The 12,715-nt window shown below is 52.4% G+C and overlaps 1 protein-coding gene across 1 annotated transcript in view; it reads right to left on the bottom strand.

Annotated features, from left to right (window-relative positions):
- Window positions 1–3,500: 3,500 nt before the first annotated feature.
- Window positions 3,501–12,715, bottom strand: part of LOC144948273 (glutamate--cysteine ligase catalytic subunit-like) — a 39,339-nt gene continuing 30,124 nt past the window's right edge. Inside the window, exons 9-16 of the mRNA XM_078877704.1 lie at window positions 10,122–10,260; window positions 8,964–9,079; window positions 8,254–8,346; window positions 7,849–7,953; window positions 6,069–6,150; window positions 5,337–5,422; window positions 4,241–4,361; window positions 3,501–3,751 (exon numbers count right to left, since the gene is read on the bottom strand). Coding sequence (XP_078733830.1) covers window positions 3,555–3,751; window positions 4,241–4,361; window positions 5,337–5,422; window positions 6,069–6,150; window positions 7,849–7,953; window positions 8,254–8,346; window positions 8,964–9,079; window positions 10,122–10,260 — 939 coding nt within the window. The 3' untranslated portion in view covers window positions 3,501–3,554. The remainder of the gene's footprint in view (window positions 3,752–4,240; window positions 4,362–5,336; window positions 5,423–6,068; window positions 6,151–7,848; window positions 7,954–8,253; window positions 8,347–8,963; window positions 9,080–10,121; window positions 10,261–12,715) is intronic.

Raw genomic sequence — 12,715 nt, 5'->3', positions numbered from 1 at the left:
TATTTGATTTTAATTATTTTTTATTAACTTAATTTGTATTACTGCTCATGATTAATAATGCGGGGGTGTGGGGCGGGGTCCACATGAGTGACGTCATCAGCTCATGATTATTGATGAGGGGAGAGTTCCATGTGGAGTGACGTGGTCCGCTAATAATTATTAATAATCTTGATTTGAAGCTTTTGTCACTAAAGGAATTCATACTTCTTTGGTTCTTTCGGTAAAGTCATGTTGGTAGAAAACAATAATAGATCACGACGTTTCGATCGCCACAATAAATCGTCTTCAGGTGGGAGAGAGAAACTGGCAGCAGAAACAAGTCCTTATATATACAGTGAGGGAAAAAAAGTATTTGACCCCCTGCTGATTTTGTACGTTTGCCCACTGACAAAGAAATGATCAGTCTATAATTTTTAAATGCAAATCATTTTATAACATTTTTGACATGCGTTTTTCTGGATTTGTTGTTGTTATTCTGTCTCTCACTGTTCAAATAAACCTACCATTAAAATGATAGACTGATCATTTATTTGTCAGTGGGCAAACGTACAAAATCAGCAGGGTATCAAATACTTTTTTCCCTCACTGCAAAGAGCCGAGGGGGGGGGGGTGCAGCATCGGGCAAGAGGGTGGGGGCTAGAGACTGTGCCTAAGCGAGTGGGAAATCCAAAGATGGGAACCGAGATGGGGGGGGGGGGTTAAAGCACGACGACGACGCAGAGGTGAGGAGGTGGCCATTGTATTGTGAGAGATTAGCATGTCAATGTAAACGAACCAACGCAACGGGGGCTCTTTTAGTGCGACATCCAGCTCGTTAGAAAACGAGGGAAATAAACGAGGGACATCACCACATCGAGGGAAGAAGAGAGACACAAGCCGAGAGGCACACCCACACACAGAAAGACACACACAGAGAGACAACCACAGAGAGAGATACATATAGATAAAAACACAAAGACAGAGAGACACACACACACAAAGAGACACAGAGAGAGAGAGACACCTAGAGAGACACACAGAGACACACGCAGAGACACACACAGAGGGACACACCGAGAGAGAGAAAGACACACGGAAAGACACACCCACACACAGAGAGAGACATACACGGAGACAGAAAGAGAGACACACACAAATCGAGGGACACACAAAATAGACAGAGAGAGACACACACAACAACATCACAGCCAGTTGTCGTCTGCTAAAATACGAGAGCCACTGCCACATCGAGGGAAAGGGGGCAACGTTGGCATTGTTAGTGAGACATTTTGCCTGTTAATGTAAAGACATTTAACTTGGTAATGTAACCCAGAGAGTCGAAAATAACTGCTGACAATGGCAGGTAGGATGGAAACATCAACAACCAGTTAAGGTTTTACCTGGTTAATAACGTCCTTCCAATGATCGCTCAATTTGTACCCATCTTCTCACCATCAGAGCGAGACCAGCTGCGCTTGGCCCGCGACTGGAAAATGCTTGCTGACATTGGCCGGCAACTTGTTTCCTCCGGAGATGGCAACCACCACCCTAAGACCTGACATGGTGCTCTGGTCCCGTTCGCTCAAGAAGGTCTTCATCATTGAGCTCATAGTACCCTGGGAGGACTCAGTAGATGAGGCTTATGAGCGAAAACATCTGCGCTATGCCGATCTAGCTGCCGAAGCACGGCATCATGGCTGGAACACAGACGTCCGACCAGTGGAGGTGGGCTGCAGAGGTTTTGTGGCAACATCTACAACCAGACTGCTTAGAGACCTGGGAATTAAGGGCCAGATCCAGCGTTTGGCAATCAGAGCTGTATCGGAGGCGGCAGAAGGCGGCAGTCAGTGGCTCTGGATGATAAGGAAAGACCCCAGCTGGGCCCCGAAGTGAGAGGGCCAAGAAGTATGCGGTCAACAATGCTTGACTCGTGGAGGAGGACGCCCCTGCCATGCATAGTCCCATGGGATGTTGGCTATCAACAACAAGGCAACTCCTATGACTAATTGAGAATGGGAAGCAAGCGTAGGATTGATCACCCTGTCGCTGGCCGCCTTTGGGGAGGGTGTATAGTGTGAAAGGCCGAAACACTCTAGGAACCAAAGGTACACTACTGACGATGCGCTCCCCAAATTTCACCAGGCTCACTGTTCATGAACTCTTGGACGTGCTTGCACAAAGGATAGTAACATCTCATCCTGTGTTCTTGGAATCTATATGTCTGTGTTTATATATCTGGATGGCTTAATGAACAAATCTTTGATGGGAGCCCGAAGGTTTGCAGAGTACTTTGGTCTCGGAAAAAAACAATGTCATGTTAGCCCACTGCGTTCAAGTGGGGGTGCCTCACATCATCCGCTCATGATTATTAATGAGGGGTGTGCTCCATGTGGAGTGACGTCAACCGCTCATGATTATTAATGACAGGGGGGGGGGAGCCTCATTTGGAGTGACGTGATGCACGGGACACAACCTTTTTTGGCTCGTTTTATTAGTTGCTGCGTTGACTTCTTTATCAGCGCCGAGGGGTCTGGGGGGCAGTAGTGGTTAGTTCATGCTATAAGCACCCAGGGGCCTAGTGATCAGTTTGCGCTGTGCGCATTGAGGGTCCCGGCATTCAACTGCCTTTGGAAGTCTTGGGCCATGCACCGTGCGCGCCCGGAGGCTTGGAGGCCCCCTGGCAGTCCGAGGCTCCGGGGCACTAGCCCCACTGGCCCGGTCCATAATCCAGCCTTGTCACTAACACCACTTGCCCCAACAGTTTGTTAAGGCTATAGAGAAGGTCTTTGTCTTTGTCGTTTTGATCTGGTTGAACGCTGTGTGGATATGGGTGGAGTAATCAATGAGTGAAGTTCACAGTAACAATGACCACTCACCGATTCGCACAGCACACACATACTTAGTTTCCAAGCATTTGATTTCATGAATTGGAGGAGGGTGTAACGACACACATTTTACTCGCAGCCATCAAACCAAAAAACTATTTTGAATCGCATCAGGTCGTGAAAGCCTGCACACATTAAATCTGCACACACGGTCACTTCGGTCCACCTTTACATTTGTTAGGCTGCAGTGGACAATTCACACACGGTTCCCTGCTGACCTCACCTGAAACCCACAGACCACCACAACTTCTACAAAAGCTTTGTCTTGTTTTTTTAATCAAATTATATGACATGAAGGGCCCCGTGAAACAATGAATTTATGTGAACTGGAGTGACGAGCCACTGTAAAAACGAAGCATGGCCCGCATTTTGCCCACATGCCACAGGGTCCCTGCTGTAACGGGGGTGACTTGGCGTTTGCCTTTGGGTTTATCAGAGTGTGGTGAGCACAAGGAGCGATGTGAATGCAGGGAGCAAGGTGATTGTGGCGAGCGAGGTGAGCGTGGTGAGTGCGGGGAGCAAGGTGAGTGAGGAGAGTGCAATAAGCATGGTGAGCGCGGTGAGTGTGGTGAGCGCGGTGACCGAGGTCAGTGCGGTGAGCGAGGTAAGATTGGCGAATGAGGTGAGCGTGGTGAGCATCGCGAGCCTGGTGGGCGTGGTAAGTGCGCTGAGCGTGGCGAGCGAGGTGAGCTATCCGGTCTGGCAAGCGCCGTGGCTGAGCTCGTGCAAGGGGTCCGCGCCATGGCGGTGGGGCCCCGAACGCGACAGGGCGTCACAGCGCAGCATCAGGTCATAGTTGACGCGCTCCGAGATGACGCTGTCGTGTGCGTAGTCGGGGTGGCCGCTCACGAAGGCGCGAAGCCGCTGGGCCGTCGTTCCTAGCTCCCCTAGGGGAAACCAACGAGAAGCGCACGCGATCGCCGCAGCATCGTCAACGGCAGTGGAGGAGGAGACGACGACGACCACCGCTCCCATGCACGTAGCGGTGTGCGGAGTCTCTCGCGCACGGTAGGCGCCCGAGCTCGTCGCACCACGCAACCCGATCAGGATTCCTGAGCCCGGAGAGCGCTTGGATGGGCGACCACCGTGCACGCCGAGGCGTTACACGCTGCTGCGGTGCTACGTCGTCGGCTGCGGAGGGCAATGTCCCCAAAATCAATTGTACAGTACAACGCTCCCGCTTCTATGCTCCTGGCCATCAACAATCTGCGGTCATCACCTCCTCGGTTGCTTCCCCTCTTATGGCTGCCATTCCAACACCAGTCTCGTCTGTCGGCCATCATCCCCTGCACATCGACGATGAGGCTTGCACGAGGTCAGGACTCATCATCGCTCGCACTTGGAGAAGGGGTGATGATCCCCTGGAGTGCACTCACCAGACGCACGCTTGCTGATGAGCTCCATGTAGTGGGAGATCGTGCACCGAGTCTCCACGTCCACCTCCATGTCTTCCAGGAAGCTGTTGACTATGGGGATGAGGCCTTGGAACACCCCCACCTGTTCTTGCACGGCACACCACAGCACACCGCACACACCACAGCACACCGTAAACACCACAGCACACCACACACATCACAGCACACCGCTCACATCATAACACACATCGCACACATCACAGCACACCGCACACATCACAGCACACCGCTCACACCATAAAACACATCGCACACATCACAGCACACCGCACACATCACAGCACACCGTAAACACCACAGCATACACTGCACACATCACAGCACACCACAGCACACACAACACATCAGAGCACAGCCCACACATCACACATACCGCACACACCATAGTACACCGTATACAGCACACTCCACAGCACAGCACACCACGCCATGGCAGGCAGTGTCAGCTGCAGCCTTCAGTTTATCAGTGTTACTCTCACCAGGATTGTCGCGTCGATTTGTTGCATCACAGGATGGCGACAGATGGCAATGCCTTGGGGGAGGCCTGAATCCAGCACTGTATTGATCATGGCTGATGATATGTGGGATGGATCCATGACTGGAAAGTGGTGAGCCAGTCTGCAGCACGGGAAGTGCACGTAACTGCTTTGAGTGGAGCTGCTCGCTTGAAGGCAGCTCACGTGATAACTGGGAGACGAGCTCTAATCATAAGTTACCACTGTCAATCCACCGCTTGGATGATGGCCTCCCCACACAGTCATGGGGTTTTTACCATTCATCACATGCGTTAGCATGGGTTTTATTTACGGGCACGGGGGGGGGGGGCGGAGTCTCCAGAACTGTTTCAGATTTCGCTCGCCAACTGACTTTAGCCGCAGCACGCCGACCACTCCGCCACCGCACAAAATGGCGGCAGCGAGACGTACAGCAAGCGATTGTTTTGGTGCTCTGGACCACCATGGCGGTGGATGACAAAGGGTGAGCGTGACGCTGCAAGAGCCCGCAGGGCTTGACACTGCGAGGATGGCCGCGAGCCCTGCCCCGCCTGGTTGCCCACCTTGCCGTTGATGATGGTGTCAATGCTCATGAGGATCCCCACTTCGTCCTCGGACTCGGTGTCATCTGCTGGGGGAGCGTCCACCTCTGGTCGCAAAGAAAATAAACCGCATGGCAGTTTGACGATCACGCGAGTTGGCGAGCGACAGTGAGCGAGGTTAAGCGCTCGTGTGATGCACACACACATGCAGGGCAGGCTGGGGTGAAGGCTTGGGTTGCGAGGAGGTCCGGATCGTTGGCTTGGAGGTCAGAGTGGCTGAGCCCGCACCGCTGAGACCCTGAGTTCCAATTTGGAGTTCAGTAACCGCCTGCGATGAAACCGGGTTCTCAAGTGTGGTGAGTAGATGGTATCAGCCCGGTCAACAATGATTGCTCAAAAATTACAAAATCCATGACGTAAAATTTGGTTCTGCACTTAACTTCGCCAAATTCCAGATGTGAGACATCAAATATTGCTTTGACTGCAATGCAACAAACATTACTGTTGGCACCGGGGCAAGTTGGAGAGTGCTGCCCCCTACCATGTGACACGGAGGTCATTTGCAGAAGAGATCTCAAAAATAGTTCCGGGATATTCACTTCTGTGGGCTATTGTCTAACACGGGGATGGGGGTGGGTCACTGCCATGTGAGATTTCTGAATGGATTCTTCATCTCGTGACTCGACACCGAGAGCACACTCAGAGTAAAGTTGTGGAAAAAGACAACGTATGATTTGTAATGGCTCGACTTGCCTGCCTGAATATCCTTCCTGAAATAAAACATCTCCTCCAGCACAGCTTTCCTCTTCTGCGCCTTCCTGATGTTCTGATCTACCTGTGGCAGAAGATAATTGACGGTCAGGGATGTGCCAAACATTCAGGCGGCAACCTTTTGCACCAAAGGTGCTTGAGAGAAGCAATAAAAAAGTAGCAAAGTAAAAAAATCACATTTGTTACGCGCTGCACAGTTTTCGTAAGATTCAGGGGCACCGGAACCAGAGCCTGTTGCTAAAAATTGCCCAAGCTCTGAGGCCCACTACAGGGACTCCTCTACGTATAAATGGATTTTTGAAGATACGAATGGACCGAACAGTCGTAAATTCAACTGCCGTGCAATTGATGTCATTGGTGGCATCTACATCTGAGCCTTATGGTGGGACCCCGGGGTCCCGAATAAACGGATTTCAAACGTAATTAATGAAAAAAAAATTGGCGAATCTGTCCCACCGCACACATAAACGCCGCGAACCACCTGGCACGGATTATTCTGTTTTCATGTCGTCCAAGCGCAGCGAGGACGAATGCGCAGAAGAAACAAAACTTTTAAACTGTGATTACCGCATCGTGTGGAGCTCGTCGAGAGGAATAGATTGCCATATCATTCACCTTCAACAGACATAACATTATCTCGCAACTTAGTTTATGCGAGAGCCGGGAGCTAATGGGATCCCAGGGGTCGTGCCATAAGGTTAATCTGCAGAACCAGTGGCATCTACATCTGCAGAACCAGTGGCATCTACATCTGCAGAACATGAAGAAAACAGTGGCATCTACAGCTACATGAGATTATTAAACTTTTGAAGCCATTCCCTGTGTTTAGCGTACATGCCATACAACGGGTTTGGAATCGACGGGAGTAAAGTTGGACTTACGAACAAATCGATTTACGAACAGGCCTATGGAACCTAACTCGTTCGTAAGAGGAGTCAATGTATTTGGACGCTTAGTCCAACTCTATGAACGTGTGTTTGTACACGTGGGAGGAGAGCAGAGCACTCGAAGAAAACCCACTGTGTGTGAACGGGAGGGGGGGTTGCAGATGGAATACAGATGGCAATTAATCCACTTGCTGCACTACCATACCCTAGCCAGAGCCAGGAGATGGCAACCTTGCAGCGCGAGCGGCACTGGAAGTTTCACGAAGGTGCACGTGTGTGTATGTGTGTGGGAAGCGGTGTGCGTAACGAAAACGAACCGTTAGTCACAATGTTAACATGGGTCGAAACTATGGGGTCATTATAGAAGGTCAAACGTTAACTGCAAAAACCAGAGAACTCGGAGGAAACCCATGCAGAACTAAATCCACTCATTAAGATACCAGCGTCGGGAAGACACAAGCTCTACCATTATCATAGGCTATCCGTCGCAATCGAGGATAATTGTCTTTCATAGAAAAGTTGGATTATCTGTGGGTCCGAAGATGGCTGAAAACATGGATCTGGGATTGTCAGATTTTGGTGCAGCGCAGGCACTTGTCCAGAAAGAGTGGGTGGAACTGGGTTAGGAAGTCGGGCTGCAGCATCGGGCTGTTTCCACCATTCTCACTTTTCCTCTTATTGTTTTCACAGAGTTGCAATACGACCAGGTCGAGCATCGCGGCAGCGCTCACACGTGCCCAAGTTGGAAATCGAACCCGAGGCACAAGAGCTACCACTTGCGCCAGCCTATATACAAGCGGCCGGGTTCCAATCTGACCAGAATGGGCTTTCCGGCAGCGCTCGCACGGTCAGTGGGGAGGGACGCGGCTCCTTACCTTGGAGAGCGGCACGAGGAAGTTGAGGCCATAGGAGAGGATGACGCGCGTGAGCAGCACCACGAACACCACGTACGCCGCGTTCTCGAAGTCCGTGAGCTGCACCTGCACCACACATTGGGGACTCGGTCTGGTTGCTTTATCTGACCCGCACTGTGCTCAACCACCACGATTGCATGTCACAGCCCACACACTCAATCGCCAACTCACTCACCCACTCACTTATTCACCAACTTACTCACCACACTGCGTGGTCAGAACGCTTCTCTTTCTGCTTCTACCCACGCACTGCTCGACTTTGAAATTCCCTCCTCCCATCATCACCTCTTTTCCTAAGCCTCAAATGCATCTCGGTATGACTCCACCTCAACGTATAATCCGCGTCGCCCTCTCGGAGAGGCTTACGTCCATCGGCCGGAACTCGACGCGCCACCCGATGTTGGTGTTCGGCGGCGGAGGCTTGAAGCGCAACGTCTGCCAGTTTGTGGACTGGATGCACTGCAACACACACGCACACGGACGGACGCACGCACGCATGCACACGGGGCATGCACTCTGGTCAGTGCCCACGATCATGGAAGACACACGCCGATCCCTCGTAGGTGTACTCCAGTCAGGCTTTCACTTCTCACGGAATATTTTATTGGGTCACCGGTTAGGCTGGCACACGACTGGTAGCCACAGACACCACCAGTGAGGAATTCGGGGGTCGGCAGGGCGGATCGGTAATAACACACTTGTATCTCACAGCAGGAAGAGACCTGGGTTAGATTCCCGACTCGGGGACCTTTCAGCGTGGAAAGCTTTGTGTGTGTTTTCCCCCCTGTTCTCTACGGGTCTCCTACGGATTCCCCGATTTCATCCTACAGGCAAAAAAAAATACACCACGCGATGCAACCGGCATTGGCCAAACAACATTCCAATGCTGAAAATGCACTTACAAATTTCTCAAATAAGCAGCACACAGAAGCAGCTGCAGCAATATCACAACCCCCCCCCCTTCCACAAAAATTGGCGGCACCCTCCTGCAAAATATTTTTGGGACCTGGCGAGGCCGTTATGGGTAAACAAGCGGACGTAATAATATTCATAAAGTGCACTGGCGGATGTCTCACTTCAAAGTGGTAGGCCTCGTTCTCATCGTCGTCGGCGTGGATCTTCTCGCAGAACAGCACGAGGGGGTCGCGAATGAAGAGGTGAGCAAAGTGCTGAGCGAGCAGCGGATCGATGCCTGTTGGCCACAGGCACGGCTCATGCAAAAAGACAAAGATCCCTGCCGTGTGGCCCTGAACAAAGGCTGCTAGGAGCAAGCACTGTTAGAGAGCACCGATGACGGCTAGAATGGTACACAAGGGGAGTGCGTGGCCAGCACCACGTCCGACCCTATTTGTTTCCCCAGGAGCGATGCTTAAACACTGCACCGGGTACTTATTTGAGGCTGAGTAGACCAAGGGGAGGCTCACGACCAGTTCAGATAATCATCACTGGTCGCCAGCTTCGTAGAGCAGCACACTAACTGCTACACTACTGCTTCTCCACATGCACACACAGTTCACGCACACAAACGTTGCATGTCACTCGAATAAGAAGAAAACAACTTTGCAGTGACAAGATGTTGTGGGGTTTACTCTCCAACACACAGCCTGTGTGCTGAACGAGTAACTAATTGGTACGTTTTGTTTAAGTGACAAACCTTACAAATTGGCTGTATTTCCGCGATTTAACCCAGAAAACCCCCCTCTATTATGGCCTGAACCAGTTTAAAAAGCGAAGAGTAGAGAGCTGGAGGGGATGGGTTGTAGGGGTGGGAAAGCGGGGGCCTGCAAGGGACACCAGCCAGTTAGGCGCACTCAGCCCCATCACAATCGACATGACGTATCATGGTTCCCTCGCCGGCATGCCTGTGGTCACGCAGCACCGAGTCACGTGCCCGCGACCAGTGAGGAGCAGCTGATAGTTGAACCGGCACGGCAAGTCAAAAAATCTTCGGTGTTTCACAGCATGCGCGATTAATACATAACCCCAATAAACGGTTGGTGAGAGTGAAGAAGGGGACAGGTGAGCATGGCGGGGGATGTGAGCGCGGCGTGGGAGGTGAGTGCAGCGTGGGAGGTGAGCGCGACGGGGGAGTTGACCATGGCAGAGGAGGTGAGCGGCGAGTACGGCAGGGGAGGTGCGTAAAGCAGGGGAGGTGAGAATGTTGGGGGAGGTGAGCATGGTGGTGGAGGTTAGCCTGGTAGGGTAGGTGATCGTGGCAGGGAGAAATTCCGTGCCTGCATCCAGGAGCTGCAGGTGGACGTCCTCGTCCTTGGGCAGTTCCAGGTCATTGAACTGCGCTCCGCCGGGCGACAGGAAGCTATCGATGGAGTCAAACCGCGACTTGGGGATTCGCCACTTGGACGTTGTCAGCGGCTGCAAAAGGGAGATGAACGGATTGACATTTTGATTGTAAAGATTATCAGCGGTGCCAGCTCAATGCTGTCGCCTCATGGCCACGACAACCAAAGGCTGTAAAAATAATGGCAATAAACCCGGTGCCGAGGGAACAACACGTTATTATATTTATTATTATTTCAAATCTTCAGAGCAAAATGTTCTCAAACTGTAGTCACGTATTTTCGCGAGCACGTACACACTCCCCCTGCAGAGTTAATTGTGACGCGGTGTTTAGCAGCGACACCCCCGATCGCAGGTCGCCGACTCGAATGACAGACGAGCACCGTTTGTCCGCATAATGTTCGGTCACGACATCTCAAGCGCTGTCCAGTGATCAGTTAACAGGAGCGAAACAGGGAGCACATCCAAATTAGGGCTTGAATTCAGCTGGGGGCCTCTCTGGGTTGGCAATCCAGAAGATGTTTCTGCTCCCGGAATGCCCTTGCCTCCCGCAGGTTCCCAGAACATTGCTCCCTGGACAGAAGCTCTGCTTCACTCTGCTGTCCGGATATATAACTACCTATCCGAAAACATTAAATCATTGATTCTGGTCTTCTCGGCCTCCATATGCCGAGCACATTTGGTACATCTCCTAACTTAACCACAGCCTTGTAGGACTGAGTGTTTTAGCTGCAGTGAACCAATGATTATGCCGATTATATATAATAATCTTACCTATATAAGTAATTTTGTCGGTCTGTCTGTGGGTCTGTATGTTTGTGTGTATACACAACTTGTGACGGATTTAACTCACAAACTGTGGGGTATGTTTCATAAAAGTACCCAGATACCACACAATAAGCCCCGTGGTGAGCCAGTGCTCTTCGTATTTCACATATGTCAAGTTTAAAGTAGTGCAATTAACAATGTATTAATTTTATGAGCACAGGGCAACGCCAGAGCATGCATCTGCGCATGAGCGAAACGCTGAGCCGTGGTTCCCATAGCAACTCACACACGCGATCGGTGGGGGGAATTATTACTCCCGTAAAAAATGCAAAAAAAATACACACAACGCTGAGTTAAATTGTTCAAAGTGTAATGTCGTCTTCTCCCCCCCCCCCCCCCCCAATATGTGCACTTAATACTGTAGGGTTGTTACGGGAGGGCTGTAGGTGCATGGGATCCAACGGGGAATAAACACAGTGGGCGGAGCTCCGGGAGTACACGGGGGGGGGTGCCCGCAGCGACGTCCGCATCAGGCAGCCTGGGGGGTTGTGATCCTGACGGGGGGTATAAAGGGGGAGGACAGAGAGAGCTCGTGGCTCAGTCTGGGAACGAAGGAGGAAGAAGGAAGATCTTCTAGTTAGAAGCCCTGGACTCCCCTCGACGCCGCCCTTGTAAGGGCTGCGGAGGATCGAGCCAGAGGCGTGGTTCCGTGAACCAGGGTCAGTACCCTGGGACTCCGGAGACCGTAGCCCGACTCACCAGTGTCGGGCCAGTTAGCCTCCCCTAGCCCGTTAGTGGAGGACTTGGGAGTAGGTCAGGACTAGCTAGGGTGTATCCCCAGTTATCCGGGTGAGGGGGCCGCTACCCCCTCTAGTGCTGTCCTGTACCGACAAGTTTGAATAAACATACGTGTGCCTCAACCTGGGTGTCCAGCGTACTTACCGGTACTTCATTTGGTGTCAGAAGAACTACGGACATGGAAACACGCCAGACAGCTCGAGCCAGAGTACCGGAGGAGGACACTGCTGAAGTCATTGAGCCCGAAACGGCTCACCAAGACATGGCGCAGCCGGGGGCCGACGCGTTCCTACCGGGGCATCGGCATGAGGAGGGGCCGCAGCCAGACGCGCTACGGCTGGCTCACGAGAGACTGGCGGAGCTACTGTACGCCGCTGCCGCCACGCTGGAAAACATCACGCGGCTGGGGGCTGGTGGTCCACCACGGGGCGAGGGGAGTCGTCGACCTGAGCGCCTTCCCGCCATTTCTGAAGACTCCAACTTTGAATTTCCCGCCATCGTTACGGCAGCTGCAGAGGGCGTGGCCGGGCTCAACCTTGGGTCCGACACCGCTCTCGCTGGGACAGCTGCATCATCACCAGCGGAGGGAGCGTCATCACATCGGCGACAGGCGATTCCATCTGCCATTCGCGCCGACGCACAGCCGAGTCCCGGGAATAACAGCCTGCAGACTTCCAAGGCGAACGCTGCGCTGCAACAACGGCTGCCTCCGCTGAAAGAATTTGTTGGTGCAGAGGGCGACTGGGGCGGCTTCCAGCGACGCTTCATCGCCCACCAAGAAATGGCAAGGTGGTCCGACGATGAAGCCCTCTGCGCGCTGCCGGCGCTCCTCGACGCCGACGCGCTCGCCGCCCTCACATCGGCGCCAAGAGAGAAGCGTTCTACTCTGCCGAGGGCGCTACAACTGCTGGCTGGGGTCTATGGACCATCTGCAGAATGCAGACAGCAGTTCTACGACCGCAAG

This window comes from Lampetra fluviatilis, chromosome 48, assembly GCF_964198595.1.
Source record: "Lampetra fluviatilis chromosome 48, kcLamFluv1.1, whole genome shotgun sequence".
Lineage (NCBI taxonomy): Eukaryota > Metazoa > Chordata > Hyperoartia > Petromyzontiformes > Petromyzontidae > Lampetra > Lampetra fluviatilis.
Note: the sequence above shows the minus strand (reverse complement) of the source record. Positions and strands in the feature narration are given on the sequence as shown.